We start from the raw sequence: 23,440 nt of genomic DNA, 5'->3' as shown, positions 1-23,440 counted from the left end.
TCGACAGTTATGTCCATTAGTTCGTCAATGCAAACGACTTTTGAATGTTTTTGGAGAAGAATCTCTCTATATTTCCACAAATTTAAAGCTTGGCCAATTGGAATGCTTTCCTTTTAAACCTTCTTCTTTACTTCTATGGATAGTGAGACATTGACTCATTGACTTGAAGTCGTTCTACCCGTATTTCACAAGCTGAGAAAATAAATACCCATTGACTCGCAAGACTTGTAATGATTCACTACACTATAAAACTCTACTTCTTCAAGTTCATCAATAACCAAAACAATCAACTGAGATTAACCATAATGAAGATTCCCAGAATATTTTCTTTCAAAAGTTTTTTACTCTCTTATATTTCTTCACAGTTACTTTTGCTTCCACTGAGGACTCCTAAAATGGAAAGCAACTTTCCATAACCAGAATAATACCTTATTGGCTTCATGGAAACTAAGTCCTGTTGGTTCCAAGAATTCTTCCAGCGTCGGAGCGACGGGTTCTGATGCATGCAGGGGCTGGTATGGAGTTACATGCTTAAATGGTAGGGTCAACAGGTTGAATATTACAAATGCTAGTGTTGTTGGCACACTCTATGATTTTCCATTTTCATCTCTCCCCTTTCTTGAATATGTTGATCTTAGCATGAACCAGCTCTCTGGCACAATCCCTCCTGAAATAGGTAAACTCACTAATCTAGTTTATCTTGACTTGTCCATCAATCAGATTTCAGGCACAATCCCTCCACAAATCGGCTCATTAAGAAAGCTTGAGACCTTTCATATCTTTGACAACCAGTTAAATGGTTCCATTCCGGAAGAAATAGGTCACCTAAGGTCTCTTACTGAGCTTGTTTTGTATACTAACTCTCTTAATGGTTCAATTCCTGCTTCATTGGGGAATTTGAACAACCTGTCATCTTTGTCTCTTTATGGGAATCAGCTTTCTGGCTCCATTCCAGCAGCAATAGGGAAACTCGTTAATCTTGTTGAAGCTTATCTCGATACAAACCAGTTAACAGGTCATATTCCTCCATAAATAGGTAACTTGATCAAACCACAAGTGTTTAATGCTTTCTCTAATGAATTGTCTGGTCCCATTCTTGTTGAAATTGGACAGATGAAGTCGCTTCAGAGTTTAAGCTTCCACACAAACAATCTTTCTGGTCCAATTCCCGAAATAATAGGTGACTTAACTGAGCTCCAACTCTTGCACCTTTATGATAACCAACTTTCTGGTTCCATTACTAGTAAGTTGGGGAATTTGAAAAACCTCACTGATCTGCAATTATCCGGTAATCAACTTACTCGGTCAATTCCAGCTTCCTTGGGCAATCTGAGAAATTTGCAAACTCTGTATCTCCGGGACAATAAACTTTCGGGTTCCATTCCACCAGAACTTGCCTATTTGGATAACTTAGTTGTGCTGGAAATGGATGAAAACCAATTTTCAGGCCATTTGCCTGAGAATCTTTGCCAAGGTGGGAAACTTGAGAACTTCACGGTGAATAGCAACAAGCTGTCAGGGCCAATTCCAAGAAGCTTGAGCAAGTGCTCGAGTTTCAAAAGGGTTCGCTTTGATAACAACAGTTTCACAGGGAATTTATTGGAAGCTTTTGGTATCTATCCAGAGCTTCAGTTCATTGATTTGAGCGACAACGATTTTTATGGTGAACTCAGCAGCAACTGGGGAAAATACAACAATTTGACAAATTTGCAGATAGCCAGAAATAACATTAGTGGTAGCATACCACCAGAGATTGGAAACGTCAAAGGGCTTTCAAGACTTGATCTGTCATCTAATCATTTGGTTGGGCATATTCCCAAGGAATTTGGAAAATTGACCTCTCTAATTAATCTCTTTGTGCAAAACAACCACATTTCTGGCAGTCAACCTGGTGAACTTGGGTCACTGACAAATTTAGAAACCCTTGATCTGTCAGATAATGTATTTAATGGGTCAATCCCGATGTTTATAGGAGATTACATGAAGTTGATTCGCTTGAACCTGAGCAACAACAGATTTGGCCAGAAAATTCCGATGGAGATAGGAAGGATCACTCACCTTAATATACTTGATTTGAGCCATAATCTTCTTGATGGAGAAATACCCCCTCAATTAGCCCATTTGGTGGACTTGGCAATCATCAATCTTTCCCACAATGACCTCTCTGGCCGCATTCCTAAAGAATTTAAAAGTTTGACAGGTTATGTCATATTGTCATACAATGAGTTGGAAGGTCCAATACCGAATAATGAAGCTTTTATGAATGCATCATTAGAAGGTAATAGAGGTCTTTGTGGTAATGTAACAGGATTCCAGCCTTGTGAAAGTCCATTTTCTGTGGTGGAGAAGCACTCAAGACGTAAACTCATCCTCGTCACTGTACTTCCTGTTATGGGAGCACTAGTACTTCTCTGTACTTTAATTGATGTTCTGCTAATGTGTGATGAAAGAAGAAGAGTTGGAGACATTGAAAGACGGGATTCCAGTGATGTTGTTGATGTTGATGAAGATAATGGTTTGCTCTCGATATCCACGTTACATGGAAGTGCATTGTACTGGGATATCTTAAAATCCACAAAAGAGTTTGATGCAGTGTTTTGCATCGGGAAAGGAGGGTCTGGAAGCGTTTACAAGGCAAAGCTTCCATCATTTGAGAATGTAGCCGTAAAGAGACTTCATTCTTCATTTGAGAATACACATCTCAAAAGCTTCATGAATGAGGTAAGGGCATTGACAAGGATTAAACATCGAAACATTGTGAAACTCTATGGCTTTTGTTCTAATGCAAAACACTCGTTCTTAGTTTACGAGTACGTGGAGAGAGGGAGTTTGTTTAGTATCTTGAGCAATGAAGTAGAGTCCAAGAAATTGGATTGGCTTAAGAGGGTGAATATCATCAAAGGTGCTGCTTTTGCTTTATCTTACATGCACCAGGATTGCTCGCCACTGTTCATCGAGACATATCAAGCAATAATATTTTGCTTGATTCTGAGTATGAAGCTCGTGTTTCAGACTTCGGAATAGCTAAGCTTCTCAATCCAGAATCATTCAATTGTACTGCACTTGCAGACACATATGGCTACGTTGCACCATGTAAGATTTTCCTCTTTATCTTTTCTCAATTCATGAATTCAAGGGGAAATCTATATTGTTTTTATCTCATTTACACGTTTAAGTAGTTAATACTTCTTTGGGAACTGTATTTTTTCAGAGCTTGCCTACACAATGAAGGTTACAGAAATGTGTGATGTCTATAGCTTTGGAGTATTAGCATTGGAGATAATCGAGGGAAAGCATCCTGGGGAATACATTTCTGTGCTAGCAAATTCATCGACTAGAGATCATGTGCAGCTTAGCGATTTGCTTGATGAACGCCTTCCAAATCCTGAAGATGAAGTAAAAGAGGTTTTGGCTTTTATGATCAAGCTAGCGAGCTCTTGTTGCTGGAAACTCCAAAATCAAGGCCAACAATGCACTTCATCTCCCATATGTTGTCAATGGATCCACCTGGTTATCATATAACCTCCATGAAGGTGAAAAGCTTCCTCGAGATATAAGGTGTTTGTGTATGGAAAAGAGCAAGTTTTGATGCCAAGTGTGTGATGATCCAAAAGGTCATCACTTGTTTTTAAAATGAATTCTGCGTTCTGAGGCCTTAAAAACCTCTCTTAGCATCACCTTGATTTACGTGTGTAGTCCGGACGCGTAGCCGGAAAGCCTAAATGTGAAAATCTGTGAAAAATGATAAGTTTTGACTATAGAATGAATTAATTTGACTTCGGTCAATGTTTTGGATAAACGGACCCGGTCCCGTAATTTGACGGTCCCGGAGGGTCTGTAGGAAAATATGGGACTTGGGCGTATGCCCGGAATCGAATTCCGAGGTCCCAAGCCCGAGAAATGAATTTTTGAAAGAAATTATTTTATGAAATTGTTTATAAGGTTTGGAAATGAATTCTAATTAGAACATGTTAGTATCGGGCCCGTATTTTGGTTCCGGCGCCCGGTACAGGTCTTATATATGATTTAAGATAATTCTGTGAAGTTTGGAAAGAAACGGAATCCATTTGACGTGATTCGGACCTTAAATGCAAATTTGATGTTTAAAGAAGTTTTGAGAAATTTCATTGATCTTGAGGTTTAATTCGATGTTCATGATGTTATTTTGGTGATTTGAGTACACGAATAAGTCCGTAGGATATTTTTGAGGTTGTGTGTATATTTGGTTTGGAGCCCCGAGGGCTCGGGTGAGTTTTGGATAGGTCACGGGGTGAAATTTTGGACTTAAGGAATTGGAGGCCTGCAGGCTTCGCATTTCCCAAAACCCCCTTCGCAATTCCCAGGTTCGCATTTCCCAAACTCCCTTCGCAAACCCCAAACTTTTTCGCAATTCCCAGGTTCGCATTTCCCAAACTTTTTTCGCAATTCCCAGGCCAGCAGAGGTTGGTTCGCAACTGCGAACCCCTATTTGCAATTCCCATAACTGAGACCTGCAATTTTTATACTTAGCCGATTTTAAACCCATTTTTCACATCTTTTCAAAACATAAACACACTAGGGCGATTTTTCAAGAGCAGCTTTCCTTCCAAATCAATTGTATGTCATTTTTAACTAGTTTTCTTCAATCATTAACATCTTTAACATGATTTCAACTTAAAATCAAAGATTTTCATGGGAGAAATTGGGTGTTTTGGGTAGAACCTAGGTTTTTCAAAATTTGGGGATTTGGACCTTGATTTGAGGTCCGATTTCAAAACAAATTATATATTTGAGTTCGTGGGGGAATGGGTAATCGGGTTTTGGTTCGAACCTCGAGTTTTGACCATGTGGGCCCGGGGGCAATTTTTGACTTTTTGGGTAAAACTTTGGAAAACTCATTTTTCATGCATTGGGGTTGATTCATTTAGCGTTTATTAATGTAATTAAGTAACTTGTGACTAGATACGAGCGAATTGGTGGTGGAATCAAGGGGTAAAGCTATAATTGAATCGTGAATTGTGTTTGTGGCATCGAGGTAAGTGTTTGGTCTAACCTTAGCTTGAGGGATTAGGAGTTGTGTCCTATTTGCTATTTGCTTCTTGTTGAGTACGACGTATAGGCATGGTGACGAGTATCTATATGTTGGTGTCAAGCATGACCGTGAGTCTTATTTTGTGATTTTCATGACTTCGTTATATTATTCATGCCTTGGTGAAGATTTATATTTGTTGTGAAAAGTTGTGGAAAGAATCGTGACCTATGAACATTGAGGAGTGTTGGCTCTAGTTGTATAACGAATTGTGAAAGTATAAGTGATAATTGAAACTCTAGATCATTGGCTCGAGTTGTGAAGTGAAATGTGAAGTAAAAGTGAGAAAGAGAAGAGATCATTATGTTGCCCCTTGCCGGGCTATTGTTGAGTTGTGGTTCCCTTGCATTGTGTTCTTATTTGATATTACGGATGCTTAGATTGATGATTCCTCGGGTTAGGTGTTGTAACAAGTTTAGTTATAGCTGGGTAGTTAGATGTTGTAACAAGTTTGGTTATAGTTGTTTCTCCCTTGCCGGGATATTGTTGAGATATCATTATTTCCTTACCGTGATGTTTGTTGATACAACAAACATCACGGTAAGGAAATAATGATATCTCAACAATATCCCGGCAAGGGAGAAACAACTATAACCAAACTTGTTACAACATCTAACTACCCAGCTATAACTAAACTTGTTACAACACCTAACCCGAGGAATCATCAATCTAAGCATCCGTAATATCAAATAAGAACACAATGCAAGGGAACCACANCTACCACGAGATAAATGAAATGGGAGCGGGTGGTACGCCTACCACGAGATACATGAAATGGGAGCGGGTGGCACGCCTGCCACGAGATACATGAAATGGGAGCGGGTGGCACGCCTGCCACGAGATATAGGAAGTGGGATCGGGTTGCACGCCTGCAACAAGATGTGAAAAGAAAGTGAAATCTGCCTTTGTTTTCCTTATTCTTGCTAGTGGTTGGATTTTGATTCCTTTGTAGTTCTCTTGATATTCTATTTTTACCTGTTATTCCCCGAAGCATGTTTTCCCCTCCCATCCTTACTTGCTTATACCTGCTTTACTTTCCGCTGTATTTTATATAACTGCACATGTTTATTTGATAGTCTGGTCCTAGCCTCGTCACTACTTCGCCGAGGTTAGGCTAGGCACTTACCAGCACATGGGGTCGATTGTGCTGATACTACACTTTACACCTTCAGACCACGGTGGGATTGCTGATTCTAGCTCATCAGGCGACCCGAGGTAGTCCTGCAGGTGACCGCAGGCCTTGGCGTCTTCTTCTATCTACTATTCTTGTTTCTTTCATGCATTTCCAGAGACAGTGTTGTATTTATTTCTTTCAGACCTTTATTTGTAGTATTCTTAGAACGTCTGTGAAACTGTGACACCAGTTCTGGGTAGTCGAGACTCAAAGAATTGTATTAGATATTCATGTTCAGATAGCTTATTGTTTTTCTTCCGTTTACGTTAATTCCGCTGTTTAAATGTTATTTCTTCTTAACTGTTAAAGGATATAAAATGGGTAAAAAGGTAAATTGTTCAAATAATTAGCTTGCCTAGCTCACATTAATAGGCGCCATCACGACTCCCGAGGGTGGGAAATCTGGGTCGTGACAAGTTGGTATCAGAGCTCTAGGTTACATGGGTCTCACAGTTCACAGACAAGCTTAGTAGAGTCTGAGGGATCGGTACGGAGACGTCTGTTTTTATCCCTAGAGGCTATAGAGTTAGGAAAACTCCACATTCATTCTTTTCTGCCGTGCGATTTTGTTCTCTCAATGCTAAATTGAAACCTCTACTCTTGTCCTTTCGCGAATGGAGAGGTCATGTACCGCTTCTTCAGCCGGGCAACAACACAGACCGGTGATAGATCAACTACATCTTCGGAGGCTTTATGGAGATTCGATAAGTTTCCCCAAGCTCTTCACTATTACATTCAGCGATGCATCTATTGAGGATCCCCAGGATTATCAACACAGCTGTCATGAGGTTCTCAGAAACATGGGGATAGTTGAGACCAATGGGGTCGATTTTGCTACTTTTTGCTTGTTTGGATCCGCCAAGACTTGGTGGAGAGATTATTGCTTGGCTAGACCAGCTAGATCGCCAGCTTCGACTTGGGAGTAGTTCACGCAGCTATTTCTGGAGAAGTTTCTCCCCATCACTCAGAGAGAGGTATTTGAGGGGGAGGTAGAGGTATTAGAGGTGGAGGTAGAGATGCTAGAGGTGGAGGTAAAAGTATTAGAGGTGGAGGTGCAGGTATTGTTCTGGTTTGTGGTAGAGAAGCTTCGGTTTTATTTTGCGCCGCATCTGGTCATGCCTAGTGATTCTTTGAGTGCCCCTGTTTATGTGTCTACGTCGGTGGGTGATTCTATTATGGTGGATCGCGTCCATTGTTCATGTATAGTGGTTATTGGAGGTCTTGAGACTCGTGTAGATTTGCTTCTTCTGGACATGGATGATTTCAGTGTTATATTGCTGATAGACGGGTTATCACCTTACCACGCTATCTTGGACTGTCACGCCAAGACTGTGACCTTAGTTTTACCTGGTTTGCCTCGTTTAGAGTGAAGAGGGACTCCTGGTCATTCTACCCGTAGTGTTATCTCTTATGTGAAGGCTCGACGTATGGTCGAGAAGGGGTGTTTGACCTATTTGGCATATGTTCGTGATTCTAGTGCTGAGGTTCCTTCCATAAACTCTGTGCCTATTGTTCGTGAGTTTCCTGAGGTTTTCCCTTCAGACCTGCCAGGTATGCCACCCGACAGGGATATTGACTTTTGCATTGATTTGGCTCCGGGCACTCAGCCCATTTCTATCCCGCCGTATCATATGGCCCCGCCTGAGTTGAAAGAGTTGAAGGAGCAGTTGCAAGACTTGCTTGAGAAGGGTTTCATTATACCCAGTGTTTCGCCTTGGGGTGCGCCGGTGTTGTTTGTTAAAAAGAAGGATGGGTCGATGCGAATGTGTATTGATTTATCGGCAGTTGAACAAGGTTACAATCAAGAATAAGTATCCATTGCCGAGGATTGAGGATTTGTTTGATCAACTTCAGGGTGCCAAGGTATTTGTACGCCAAGTTTTCGAAGTGTGAGTTCTGGTTGAGTTCAGTTGCATTCCTGGGTCATGTTGTGTCAGGAGAGGGTATTCAGGTTGATCCGAAGAAGATTGAGGCAGTCAAGAACTGGCCTAGACCAGCATCAACTACAGAGATTCGGAATTTCTTGGGATTGGCAGGCTACTATCGTCGGTTCGTGGAGGGGTTTTCATCTATCGCAGCCCCGATGACCAGGTTGACCCAGAAGGTTGCCCAGTTCAGGTGGTCGGACGAGTGTGAGGCAAGCTTTCAGAAGCTCAAGACAGCTCTAACTACGGCACCGGTGTTGGTTTTGCCCACGGGTTCCGGGCCTTATACAGTTTATTGTGATGCATCTCGTATTGGACTTGGTGCAGTGTTGATACAGGATGGCAAGGTCATTGCCTATGCTTCGCGGCAGTTGAAGATTCATGAGAAGAACTATCCGGTTCATGATTTGGAGTTGGCAGCCATTGTTCACGCATTGAAGATTTGGAGGCATTATCTGTATGGCGTGGCATGTGAGGTGTTCACAGATCACAAGGGCCTTCAGTATTTGTTCAAGTAAAAGGAGTTGAATTTGAGGCAGAGGAGGTGGTTGGAGTTGTTGAAAGATTATGATGTCACTATCTTATATCATCCGGGAAAGCCCAATGTGGTGGCCGATGCTTTGAGTAGGAAGTCATCCAGTATGGGCAGTCTTGCTTATATTCCGGCCAGTGAGAGACCGCTTGCTTTGGATGTTCAGGCTTTAGCCAATCAGTTCGTGAGATTGGATGTTTCTGAGCCCAGCCGTGTGTTAGTTTGCACAGTTGCTCGTTCTTCATTATCGGAGCGTATCCGTGATCGGCAGTATGATGAACCCCATTTGTGTGTCCTTAGGGACACGGTGCAGTGCGGAGGTGCTAAGCAGGTTACCTTAGATGATGATGGAGTTTTGAGATTGCAGGGTCGAGTTTGTGTGCCTAATGTAGATGGGCTTCGGGAGTTGATCTTAGAGGAGGCCCATAGCTCCCGGTACTCTATTCAACCGGGCGCCGCGAAGATGCATCAGGATTTACGACAGCATTATTGGTGGCGGAGAATGAAGAAGGTTATCGTTGCATATGTGGCTCAGTGTTTGAACTGTCTGTAGGTTAAGTACGAGCATCAGAGGCCTGGTGGTTTATTTCGGAGGGTTAAGCTTCCCGAGTGGAAGTGGGAGCGGGTCACTATGGATTTCGTTGTTGGACTCCCGCAGACTCAGAAGAAGTTCGACGCAGTATGGGTCATTGTTGATAGGCTGACCAAGTCAGCGCATTTCATTCTTGTGGCAGTCTCCTATTCTTTAGAGAGGTTAGTTGAGATCTATATCCGGGAGATTGTTCGCCCTCATGGTGTGCCCGTGTCTATCATTTCGGACCGAGGTACGCAGTTTACCTTGCGTTTCTGGAGGGCAGCGAGAGTTGGGAACGCAGGTTGAGTTGAGCACAGCGTTTCATCCTCAAACGGACGGGCAGTCCGAGCGGACCATTCAGATTTTGGAGGATATGCTCCGAGCTTGTGTCATTGACTTTGGAGGCTCGTGGGATCAGTTTTTGCCTTTAGCAGAGTTTGCTTACAACAACAGCTACCAGTCGAGTATCCAGATGGCTCCTTATGAGGCTTTATATGGTAGGCGGTGTCGGTCTCCGGTTGGATGGTTTGAGCCGGGGGAGGCTCGGTTGTTGGGTACGGTCTAGTGCAGGATGCCTTAGACAAGGTCAGAATTATTCAGGATAGGCTTCGTACAGCTCAGTCCAGGCAAAAAAGTTATGCCGACCGCAAGGTTCGTGATTTGGCAATCATGGTCGTGAGCGGGTATTGCTTTGAGTGTCGCCTATGAAGGGCGTGATGAGATTTGGGAAGAAGGGCAAGCTCAGCCCTAGGTTCATTGGCCCGTTTGAGACTCTTGATCGAGTGGGAGAGGTGGCTTATAGACTTGCATTGCCGCCGAGCTTATCAGCCGTGCATCCAGTGTTTCCTGTGTCCATGCTTCGAAAATATCACGGCGATCCATCCCACGTGTTAGATTTCAGCACTGTCCAGTTGGACAAGGACTTGTCTTATGAGGAGGAGCCAGTAGTTATCCTAGACCGGCAGATTCGTCAGTTGAGATCGAAGAGTTTTCCTTCTATTCATGTTCAGTTGAGAGGTCAGCCTCCTGAGGCATCGACCTGGGAGTCCGAGTCTGATATGCGGAGCCGTTATCCCCATCTTTTCCCCGACTCAGGTACTTCATTCTTTTGTCCGTTCAAGGACGAACGGTTGTTTTAGAAGTGGAGAATGTGATGACTTTTTAAAATGAATTCTGCATTCTGAGGCCTTAAAAACCTCTCTTAGCATCACCTTGATTTGCGTACGCAGTCCGGGCGCGTAGCAGGAAAGCCTAAATGTGAAAATCTGTGAAAAATGATAAGTTTTGACTATAAAATGAATTAATTTGACTTCGGTCAACGTTTTGAGTAAACGGACCCGGACCCCTGATTTGACGCCCGAAATCGAATTCCTAGGTCCCAAGCCCGAGAAATGAATTTTTGAAAGAAATTATTTTATGAAATTGTTTATAAGGTTCGAAAATGAATTTTGATTAGAACATGTTGGTATCGGGCCCGTATTTTGGTTCCGGTGCCCGGTACAGGTCTTATATATAATTTAAGATAATTTTATGAAGTTTGGAAAGAAACGGAATCCATTTGACGTGATTCGGACCTTAAATGCAAATTTGATATTTAAAGAAGTTTTGAGAAATTTCATTGATCTTGAGGTTTAATTCGATGTTCATGATGTTATTTTGGTGATTTGAGTACACGAATAAGTCCGTAGGATGTTTTTAAGGTTGTGTGTATATTTGGTTTGGAGCCCCGAGGGCTCGGGTGAGTTTTGGATAGGCCACGGGGTGAAATTTTGGACTTAAGGAATTGCAGGCCTGCAGGCTTCGCATTTCCCAAACCCCCTTCGCAATTCCCAGGTTCGCATTTCCCAAACTCCCTTCGCAATTCCCAGGCTTCGCATTTCCCAAACTTTTTCGCAATTCCCAAGTTTGCATTTCCCAAACTTTTTTCGCAATTCCCAAGCCAATAGAGGTTGGTTCGCAATTGCGAACCCCTGTTCGCAATTCCCATAACTGAGACCTGCAACTTTTATACTTAGCCGATTTTAAACCCATTTTTCATATCTTTTCAAAACATAAACACACTAGGGCGATTTTTCAAGAGCAACTTTCCTTCCAAATCAATTGTAAGTCGTTTTTAACTAGTTTTCTTCAATCATTAACATCTTTTAACATGATTTCAACTTAAAATCAAAGATTTTCATGGGGGAAATTGGGTGTTTTGGATAGAACCTAGGTTTTTCAAAAATTAGGGATTTGGACCTCGATTTGAGGTCCGATTTCAAAACAAATTATATATTTGGGCTCGTGGGGGAATGGGTAATCGGATTTTGGTTCGAACCTCGGGTTTTGACCATGTGGGCCCGGGGGCAATTTTTGACTTTTTGGGTAAAACTTTGAAAAACTCATTTTTTCATGCATTGGGGTTGATTCATTTAGCGTTTATTAATGTAATTAAGTAACTTGTGACTAGATACGAGCGAATTGGTGGTGGAATCAAGGGGTAAAAGCTATAATTGAATCGTGAATTGTGTTTGTGGCATCGAGGTAAGTGTTTGGTCTAACCTTAGCTTGAGGGATTAGGAGTTGTGTCCTATTTGCTATTTACTTCTTGTTGAGTACGACGTATAGGCATGGTGACGAGTATCTATATGTTGGTGTCAAGAATGAAAGTGAGTCTTATATTATGATTTTCATGACTTCGTTGTATTATTCATGCCTTGGTGAAGATTTATATTTGTTGTGAAAAGAATCGTAACCTATGAACATTGAGGAGTGTTGGCTCCAGCTGTATAACGAATTGTGAAAGTATAAGTGATAATTGAAACTCTAGATCATTGGATCGAGTTGTGAAGTGAAATGTGAAGTAAAAGTGAGAAAGAGAAGAAATCATTATGTTGCCCCTTGCCGGGCTATTGTTGAGTTGTGGTTCCCTTGCGTTGTGTTCGTATTTGATATTACGGATGCTTAGGTTGTTGATTCTTCGGGTTAGGTGTTGTAACAAGTTTAGTAATAGCTGGGGTAGTTAGATGTTGTAACAAGTTTGGTTATAGTTGTTTCTCCCTTGCTGGGATATTGTTGTGATATCATTATTTCCTTACCGTGATGTTTGTTGATATTATTGTTCCCTTGTCGGGATTCCTTGTGATTATTGTTGGCTTGTACATGGGAGCGGGTGGTACGCCTACCATAAGATATAATGAAATGGGAGCGGGTGGTACGCCTACCACAAGATATAATAAAATGGGAGGAGGTGGTACGCCTACCACGAGATATAATGAAATGGGAGCGGGTGGTACGCCTACCACGAGATAAATAAAATGGGAGCGGGTGGTACGCCTACCACAAGATAAATGAAATGGGAGCGGGTGGTACGCCTGCCACGAGATACATGAAATGGGAGCGGGTGGCACGCCTGCCACGAGATACAAGAAGTGGGATCGGGTTGCACGCCTGCAACAAGATGTAAAAAGAAAGTGAAATCTGTCTTTGTTTTCCTTATTCTTGCTAGTGGTTGGATTTTTATTCCTTTATAGTTCTCTTGATATTCTGTTTTTACCTGTTATTCCCCGAAGCATGTTTCCCCCTCCCATCCTTACTTGTTTATACCTACTTTACTTTCCGCTGTATATTATATAACTGCATAGGTTTATTTAATAGTCTGGTCCTAGCCTCGTCACTACTTCGCCGAGGTTAGGCTAGGCACTTACCAACACATGGGGTCGGTTGTGCTGATACTACACTCTACACTCTTTTGTGTAGACCCCAGTGGTTTAGACTTCGGACCGTGGTGGGATTGCTGATTCTAGCTCATCAGGCGACCCGAGGTAGTCCCGCAGGCGTCCGCAGGCCTTGGCGTCTTCTTCTATCTACTATTCCTGTTTCTTTCATGCATTTACAGAGACAGTGTTGTATTTATTTCTTTCAGACCTTTATTTGTAGTATTTTTAGACCGTCTGTGAAACTGTGACACCAGTTCTGGGTAGTCGAGACTCAAACAATTGTATTAATATTCATGTTCAGATAGCTTATTGTTTTTCTTCCGTTTACGTTAATTCCGCTGTTTAAATGTTATTTCTTCTTAACTGTTAAAGGATATAAAATGGGTAAAAAGGTAAATTGTTCAAATAATTGGCTTGCCTAGCTCACATTAGTAGGCGCCATCACGACTTCCGAGGGTGAAAAATCCGGGTCGTGAAAAAGTGGCTGTGAAACAAGAATAAGAAATTAGTGAGAAGTTCCAAGAAAAATTATTACTGGGACTAGTATTTGTGTGTTGTTAGTGTGCTTAATGCTTATTTAGTTTAGTGTTTCAACCTGAAGGCTTTTGAGCTCTCGTACCAGAGTATATATATATACGGGCAATATCATGTACTATATACTTTAATTTTCTTGTGCCAATAAGCAATAAACGAGTTTCATATTTGCTAAGTACCTACTGGTGTTACTTGCATTACTTTGCATAGTTCTGGTAGCTCGTGCAAAATGTTTAATGGTATAATGCTTCTAACATTTGATTATACACTGTAATGCATGCCAAAAAAATGATTTAAAGATGAAAGTAGAGAGGATATGTGTCAAAACTAATATCTCTATAAACATGCAATAAATGCCCCTTTAAAACAGATATTGCAGTAGTAAATAGCTTACTTGAGTACTGCTGTTGAAACAACAGTTCTTGAATCTATACAGCAGCACGAGTTTTGATGACTTAAGAGAAAGAAGAATTGCTTCAAGCTAAGTGTAAAAGTCTCAATTGTTGCGGCTAAATCCGTTCTACCAGTGTTTTTTCCAGTTAATTAGTGCTAAAAAAATCTGCTCAATTGTGTCTGTTTTGAGGGGCTAAGACTCCTTTTATTTTTTGTTTTTTCATAAGAACAAGGATTCTTATCCTGTTACTATCAATCCAATTTGGGAACAAATCCTCCTAAAATGGAATGAGTTTGCAATTAGAGATTATCCATCATAACATATGTCCATCATCTATGCCTAATTTCATGGATAAAATCAGTGATAACGGATTTAATTAACACGCCGAATAAAATGATAGATGGTAATGGAAGAGAATTAATCCATGGTCTTATTGTCTTTAATCCTGCTAACCTTACTCTTAGTATGTTTATCCAGTGCTTTTGTTGCTTCTGTAAAAGAGGCAGCAGCAGTTGCGCTTGTTATAAGAAAAGCATACTGTCATTTTAGTTTAACATTTTTGGGATGCAATCCACCAGAATTTAGCATTTTGACAAATCTTTATTGTTCCAAAACCAATCAAATGGTTCAACAAAGAAGAGATACGAGAATTGAAATCACTGTACAAAGTTAGTGTTTTAATCTTAGGGCTTTTAGAACCTCTATTTTAAAAAACAGAATTAGGACTCGCCGGGGCTCGCCCTGGAGCGGAGCACCGTAAAACGCCCCTGAGCTTATGTGTGGGGCTTAGTTCCGTGAGACTTACGCCTTGGCTGTCGAAGCTTACGTCCCGAACGCGCCCAACGCCCAGCGTACTGGGCTCGCCTAATAGAACTTTATGCAATTATGTGTAACTAACCTTGTAAATCCTCAAATTTTCTTAACAAATCATTGACTATTCATAAGTACTTTTTTCTTAGTAATAATTAAAACAAAAATTATCGCACGTTATCCACTAAGACTGCTATGATAGTAATTTTAAATATATCTTTCATTTAAAAGTATTTATTTATTAACTTTTGTTATGTCTTTATTATATAATAGTCCATAATTCTTTTATAATTATTTTTCTAAATATTTTTTTTCCACGTTTATGAGATACAATACTTATTAATTTAATAGCTCAATATTAGCTAGTATCTATTTACAAATAATTAGTTATCATGGTAAATTATGTGTCACTTTATTAACTTGTTGAAACTTAAAAATGAATGATGCTAGAGAATCATATTTAAATTGTGAATTATGTTTTTATATAAATTCTCTTTCAAATAGAAAGCATATTAAATGAAAGGAGTATTTTAAAAATAAATAAATTATAATATCGAAATTCTTTCAAGATTTATTACTCCTTAAGAGATACATATAAGACTTCATATCGAATACATTACTTTTGATGTTGAGTTGTAACAGTGTTGCAGCTAATTTGCATATTATGAAATATGTCATACTTTTCGTAATATTGATAGTTGAATTATAATTTATAAATGTTTTAAATATATTATTTGTTATAATTTGTGATTTTAATGGAATTTTTATAATTATTTTTTATTTTTACACTATCTTAAAATTCTTGAAATTAGTAAAATTTAAAGANAATACAAATGAAAAGGGGGAAAGTCATACCTTAGAAATAATATCGTTTGAGGAGTGATATGTTACAATTATTTGGCAATTGTTCGCCGTCCATTGTGCCAAGTTTGTAGGATCCCTTTCTGATGACATCGAGGACCTGATATGGCCCTTCTCAATTCGGGCCGAGTTTTCCCTCGTTTGGATCTCGGGTGTTGAGGGTATTTTTTTTTTGGAACTAACTCCCCTATTTTGAAGTGTCGAAGATCGGCTCTTCGATTATAATATCTTTCGATTCACTGTTTCTGGGACGTGATGGCGCCTAACATCCACTTGCTAGGCAAGCTGACGTGAAATAATTAATTAACCAATTTTATCAGTTAAAAATACAATAATGATATTCAACGAGAAATAAAAGCCAACTCTAACACAGTACTGATATAAACCACGTGATAATATCTACTCCCAAAAATTCGGAGTCACGGGTGCACATGCAACTAGAAGTCTACAACCAAAGTCTGAAATAAATACAACTGTTTCGAAGGAAATAAACAGTAAAAGCGGGAAATGGAAGGGGACTTCAAGGTCTGCGGATGCCAGCAGATCTACCTCGAGTCTCCGTATGAAATTGTCACGACCCAATTACACACCAGGTCGTGATGGCGCCCAACACCATTGTCAGGCAAGCCAACGCGGGAATATTAGTAAGTTCTAGTTTTGCCCTTTTTGTTTTTAAGACAATTAACACAAATTCTATATTTGAATTCAAAGCATGAGATAATTAACATCGAATTGAAATAGTTATACAATCCCAAAAGAATAGTCTACCAATGTGTGTGTGCCAAGACCTGGTGTCACAAGTATATGGGCATCTAGTAGAAATCACAAAAAAAAAATACCCTACTGTCCGAACTAGGATAGACAGCAAAAGAAAATACAGAAAGACTCCATCACGCTGCTGGTCGGCATAGGAAAGGAGCAGCTCACCGTGGAATCTCGGACTACGATCAAACGTGCGCACCGGACTGATAACCAGATGCACCTGCCTCAGATCCTGTACAATTAAGTACAGAAGTGTAGTATGAGTAGATAAACAATATGTACCCAGTAAGGATCCCGTCTAATCTCGAAGAAGTAGAGACGAGAGGTCGACTTGACACTTACTAGGGTCAATTAATATAATAAGTGTTTTACTACGCATAAGTGTCACAATATATATAGCAATTTATAGCATGAAACGATAAGTCATTCTCTAGAAAGTTTCATAATTTGCCATTTACATTTCAGGGCATTTAACAAGACAAGTCATGAATATGAATTCACATAGATAACATGCGCACATTATGCCGAGGTCGTACGGTCGGTCCAACATGAAAGAAAAGTGCACTGCCAGAGGGTCGAATGGCGCGAACCATAGATGCATCTATTTCTACCGAGGTGATCGGCCCGATCCACAAATATAAATCATCATCAAGAGGGCACATAAGGCACAATCATAGTCAAATAAATTCACACGAGTTATCAAATGAGTACATGCGTTCTTATACATTATTCCAACTTCTAACAGGTCCTAAGTGATCTCATTAACATGAAAGGATGTAGACATTTACAAACATAGCATGATACGGGTCCTAAACTACCCGGACAATTAACATAATAGTAGCTACGCACGGACTCTCGTCACCTTGGGCGTACGTAGCCCCCACAATTAGCATACATGATTTAATTAACTCACCTATGGGGACAATTCCCTCTTACAAGGTTAGAAAGGAGACTCACCTTGCTCCAAAACGTGCTTCCAATACCAAGAACGTGCTCAAACCCTCAATTTGGAGCTGAACGATCCAAAACTAATTAAACGAGGTTGGAACTAGTCAATACAAGCTCAAGAGTTCGCACATTAATTACTAAAGTAATTTTCCGGCCTTAAACACAAGTTTCCTAAAATCCGACCCCGGGCCCACGCGCTCGGATTCCGAATTTTTTTGAAGAAAGTTGTTCTCTATAGCCTAGGGATCAATAATATGTGATTTCTACTTCATTCCATAACAAATTTCGTGGTGAAATCTAAGTTTTATCAAAACCCCAGGTTTTGCTCTAATCCCTTGATTTTTCTTAATCTTTGTGTGTTAATCTACCCAAAACTCAAGTATTAAACTTAGAAATAAGGAGTATGAACTTACCTCAAGATGCTAGGTGAAAATCTTTTCTCAAGAGCTCCAAAATCGCCCAATAAACGAGTGAAAAGTGGGCAAAAATGGCCTGGAGCCCGTATTAAATGAGCTCACTGCTTCAGTGATTTCCGCATCTGCGGTCCTGGGCCGCACCTGTGCCCACCGCATTTGCAGAAAGGGCCCGCTCCTGAGGAAACTCAACTGGACCGTTGGGCCGCATCTGCGAGATGCAAGCTGCTTCTGCGGCTTTGGGCCTGGCCTGGCTTGGCCGCATCTGCGAGAGGAAAACCGCTTCTGCGGTTTCGCACCTACGGCTGACCAACCGCAGGTGCGGTTATGAAAGATAGCTGGGAGCTTCAGCTCCTTCCCAAAATTTCCAACTTCACTCGAGCCTCGCTCGATTGATGCTCGGGGCCCTCGGTCCCCGCCCGAATATACCGACAAGTTTGAAATCATAAAACGGACTCGCTCGAACCCTCGGAATGCCCAAAACAACGCTAAATCTAAGGATCACCCCTTAAAACCAATTGAATTAAACTTATGAACTTCAAGTTCTTCAAATTGCTTCCAACGCAACGAAACATACTTATACTACTCGGATTGACACCGAATTTTGCGTGCACGTCTTAAATGGAAATACAAAACTATTCCCGATTCGGAACTCCGTTAGGACCTTGATAGCACAAACCCGCTCCAAACCAAATATTTAAGAACTTTAAAATCATTAAGGAATCAACTTTCACTATTAGGCACCAAAACGCCCTCGGGTCATCCAAAACCCGATCCGCACATACGCCCAAGTCCGAAATCATCATACGAACCTGTTGGAATCTTCAAATCCGGATTCCGAGGTCGTTTACTCAAAACGTTGACCGAAGTCAAACTTGGCCTTTTAAGCCAACCTTAAGGAACCAAATGTCCCGATTTCAACCCAAACTCTTCCAAATCCCGAACCAACCATTCTCGCAAGTCATAAATTAGTAAAGCAAGTACGGGAAGTCTTATTCAGGGAACGGGGTTTTTAAAAGCAAAACGACCAATCGGGTCGTTACATTCTCCACCTCTTAAATAAACATTCATCCTCGAACGGGTTTAGATTCATACCTGAAGTGCCGAATAAGCGTGGATATCTGCTCCGCATGTCCTCCTCGGACTCCCAGGTCGCCTCCTCGACTGGTTGGCCCCTCCACTGGACCTTTACTGCAGAAAACCTCTTGGATCTCAACTGGCGCTCCTGCCTATCAAAAATGGCAACTGGCTCCTCCTCGTAGCCTAATCTCTCGTCTAGCTGAATAGTGTTGAAGTCTAACACATGAGACTAGTTGGCCTGATACCTCCGAAGCATAGACACATGAAAAACTGGATGGACTCCCGATAAGCTAGGAGGTAAAGCAAGCTCATGTGCAACCTCCCCAACTCGCTTCAACACCTCAAATGGGCCAATAAACCTTGGGCTCAACTTTCCCTTCTTCCTGAATCTCATGACACCCTTCATCGGCGAGACTTTCAATAGGACCTTCTCACCGACCATGAATGATAGATCACACGCCTTGTAATCCGCGTAGTTCTTCTGTCTGGACTGTGCTGTGGAAGTCTTTCCTAAATCAACTTCACCTTCTCCAAGGCATCTTTTACCAAATCTGTACCATACAACTTAGCCTCTCCGAGCTCAAACCACCCGATAGAGAACGACATCGCCGACCGTATAAAGCCTCAAATGGACATATCGATGCTGGACTGATAACTATTGTTGTAAGAAAACTCGGCCAAGGGCAAGAACTGATCCCACTGTCCTCCAAAGTCAATCACACATGCCTTAAGCATGTCTTCCAAAATCTGAACTGTCCGCTCCGACTGTCCATCGGTCTGAGGATGAAATGCCGTACTGAGCTCCACGCGGGTCCCTAACTCACTCTGAACGGCTCTCCAGAAATGGGAAGTGAACTGAGGGCCTCTATCTGATTCGATGGAAATAGGCACACCGTGCAACCGGACTATCTCCCGAATGTAAATCTGTGCCAACCTCTCTGAAGTGTAAGCAGTCACAATCGGAATAAAGTGTGCCGACTTGGTCAACCTGTCAACAATGACCCACACCGCATCAAACTTCCGCAAGGTCCGGGGCAACCCAACTACAAAGTCCATAGTAATGCGCTCCCACTTCCACTCAAGGATAGGCATCTTCTGAAGTAGGCCACATGGCCTCTGGTGTTCATACTTAACCCGTTGGCAATTCAAACATCTGGCCACTACTCCACTATGTCTTTCTTCATCCTCCGCCACCAATAGTGCTGCCTCAAGTCACAATACATCTTCGTGGCACCCGGATGAATGGAATACTGCGAACTGTGTTCCTCCTCCAGAAACATCTCCCTCAGGACGTCAACATTAGGAACACATAGGCAACCTTGGAGTCACAAAACACCATCCTCGCCAATATAAACCTCCTTGGTACTACCCTATAGCACCGTCTCTCCGAGAACTTCCAAATGCGGATCCTCGAGCTGTCGGGCCTTGATCTCCCCCAATAATGAAGACTGAGCAACAACACACGCAAGAACTCGGTTGGGCTCCGAACAACCTCACAAGTCTCCATATCTTAAGAGCATGAACAATCGCAGCCAACTCTAAGTCATGCACAGGATAATTCTTCTCATGAATCTTCAGCTGACGCGAAGCATATGCAATAACTCACCCCTCCTGCATCAATACACAACCCAAACCAAAGCATGAAGCATCGCAATATACCGTATACATCCTCGAACCGGAAGGCAACACAAGAACTGGTGTTGTAGTCAAAGCCGTCTTGAGCTTCTGAAAGCTCGTCTCACAATTATCAGACTAGCGGAAGGGAGCACCCTTCTAGGTCAATCTAGTCAGAGGTGATGCAATAAATGAAAAGCACTACACGAATCGCCGATAATAACCTGCCAACCCCAGGAAACTCCTGATCCGGTCACTGAAGTAGGACGTGACCAACTATGAACTGCCTCAATCTTCTTGGGATCCACCTTAATACCCTCTCCTGACACAATATGCCCCAAGAATGCCACTGACTCTAGCCAAAACTCACACTTGGAGAACTTAGCATACAGCTTCTGCTCCCGCAAGGCCTGAAGCACTACTCTCAAATGCTGCTCGTGCTCCCCAGGCTACGTGAGTATATCAAAATGTCATCAATGAAGACGATGACAAAGGAATCAATATAAGGTCTGAACACCATGTTCATCAAGCCCATAAACGCCGCCGGGGCATTAGTCAAGCCAAAGGACATCACCAGAAACTCATAATGGACATATCTGGTACGGAACGCAGTCTTCGAAACATCTGAGTCCCGAATCCTCAACTGATGGTACCCTGATCTCAAATCAATCTTGGAGAACACCTTAGCACCCTGCAACTGGTCGAACAAATCATCAATGTGCGGAAACGAGTACTTGTTCTTGATGGTAACCTTGTTCAACTGGCGGTAATCAATGCACATCCGCATGAGGCCATCCTTCTTCTTTACAAACAACACTGGTGCACCCCAAGGTGACCCACTTGGTCTAACAAACCCCTTTGCCAACAACTCCTCAAGCTGCTCCTTCAATTCATTCAACTCTTTCGGAGCCATACAGTACGGTGGGATAGATATAGGCTGGGTACCTAGAGCCAAATCAATACACAAATCAATATGACGATCCGGTGGCATGCTAGGAAGGTTAGAAGGAAACACATCGGCAAACTCCCGGACTACTGGAACTGAATCAATCGTCGGAGCCTCTACAGTGGTGTCCCGAACATAAGCTAGATAAGCTAAGAACCCCTTATCGACCATATGTCGAGCCTTCAGAAAAGAAATAACCCGGCTAGATGTATCAACTGAGGAACACTTCCACTCTAACATTGGCAACCCTGGCATTGCCAATGTGACAGTCTTGGCATGGCAATCTAGCATGGCGTGATATGGAGATAACCAATCCATGCCTAGGATAACCTTAAAGTTGGTCATGTCAAGCAACAGGAGATCCGCTCTAGTCTCGAAACAGCAAATGTGACCACACAAGACCGGTAGACCTGATCCACAACCATAGAATCACCCACAGGAGTGGACACATGAATAGGAGTGCCCAAAGGCTCACGAGGAATAACCAGGAAACGAGCAAACAGAGATGACACATATGAATAGGTAGACCCTGGATCAAATAGCACTGAAGCATCTCTACCGTAGATGGAAATAATACCTGTGATAACGGAATTTGAGGCCAATGTATCTGGTATGGCCGGAAGAGCATAGAATCTGGCTGGAGCGTCGGCTGGCTGGCCTCCACCTGACTGAGCAGTAGCTGGCTGACCTTTCTCTTTGTGGCCTCCACCTCTAGGACAGCCCCTACCTGTCTGTCCCCCGCCTCTAGGTGGCTGGGCAACCAGTGCTGTGATCGTGGGCTGTTGACCCTGCTGCACTGCCTTGCCTCAAAGCCTGGGACAGTATCTCCTAATATGACCAAGGTCTCCGCACTCGAAACAACCTCGCGGTACGGCGGCTTGCTGCCCCGATGGCTGATCCTGATGGCATGTAGACCCATTGGAAGAAGCATGAATAGCCGATGGACGGTATGAACCCTTCGACATAGCACTGAAATAAGAACCAGAAGAACCCTGGGGACCTGAATACCCATTGGAGGAACCCTGAATAGCTAGCAGGCGATAAGAACTCTCTAGCATGGTGCTAAAATAGGGGCGTGGTGGAGCACCCCGAGCAGCTGGTGGTGCTGAATATGGGGGTCTGCTGGGCTGACCCCTCCCAAACTGACCTCTACCCCTAGCCGGGGCACCTCTGAACTCTTCGGAGAATCTAGCCCTCTTATCCAGCTGCATCTGCTCCCTACCTCTCAGATGGTAGCCCTCAATCCTCCGAGCAATCTCCACCACTAGCTGATAAGGAGTCCCCATCTCTACCTCTCGGGCCATATTGGCCCTAATGCCAGAATGCAACCCTGCAACGAACCTCCGCACCCTCTCCGCATCAGTAGGAAGTATCATCAATGCATGGCGGGATAACTTAGAAAACCTCACCTCATAGTCGGTCACAGACATCTGACCCTGATAAAGCTACTCAAACTGATACCATAGCTCTTCCCTCTCAAGGGGGATATACCTATCCAGAAATAACTGTGTGAACTGACTCCAAGTCATGGAAGGAGAACCTGGTGGCCTGCCAAGAGCATATGACTACCACCATCTACGGGCCTTGCCCTCCAGCTGAAAAGTAGTGAAGTCAACCCCATGCGACTCCAATATCCTCATGTTGTGCAGTCTATCCCTGCACCTATCAATGAAATCCTGGGCATCCTCATGACGCTCACCCCCGAAGACAGGAGGGTGTAGCCTGGTCCATCGGTCCAACAACTTTTGCAGATCACCATCCGCAGCTGGTCTGGGCTCGGGTACCCCTACAGCAACTGGCTGAGCCCCACCTGTGGGTAGTGCACCCGGAGTCTGATATACTGCAGCTGCATGTCCAGGAGCCTGAGCAGTAGGTGTCTATGCTCCCCCTCCCGCCTGTGACGTGGCTAGATCCGCTGGAAATAAACCAACCTAAGTCATGGTTTCTATGAACCGCAGCATATGACCCATGGCCTCCTGAAAACCCGGTGTTATCATGAAGTCCGCCAGGGTAGGCTCAGCTGCAGGCACCTTGCCCTGCTCCTCAATGATGGGATCTCCCACAGGATCCGCCGGTGGTGCTACTGGGATAGCTCTGGGACGCCCTC

The 23,440-nt window shown here is 42.7% G+C and overlaps 1 protein-coding gene across 1 annotated transcript; it reads left to right on the top strand.

Annotated features, from left to right (window-relative positions):
- Positions 1-283: 283 nt before the first annotated feature.
- LOC109214409 (MDIS1-interacting receptor like kinase 2-like) lies at positions 284-3,756 on the top strand (the record flags this gene model as incomplete). The annotated part of the gene is given in 3 exon segments (XM_019378327.1): positions 284-383; positions 386-3,093; positions 3,212-3,756. Coding segments are annotated over 2 exon segments (2,739 nt in total), but the record flags the coding sequence as incomplete, so codon positions are not given.
- Between the last annotated feature and the right edge of the window lie 19,684 nt (positions 3,757-23,440).

Source organism: Nicotiana attenuata, unplaced genomic scaffold (assembly GCF_001879085.1).
Source record: "Nicotiana attenuata strain UT unplaced genomic scaffold, NIATTr2, whole genome shotgun sequence".
Taxonomy (NCBI): domain Eukaryota; kingdom Viridiplantae; phylum Streptophyta; class Magnoliopsida; order Solanales; family Solanaceae; genus Nicotiana; species Nicotiana attenuata.
The sequence above is the reverse complement of the archived record's forward strand: the minus strand, read 5'-3'. Positions and strand labels throughout refer to the sequence as shown.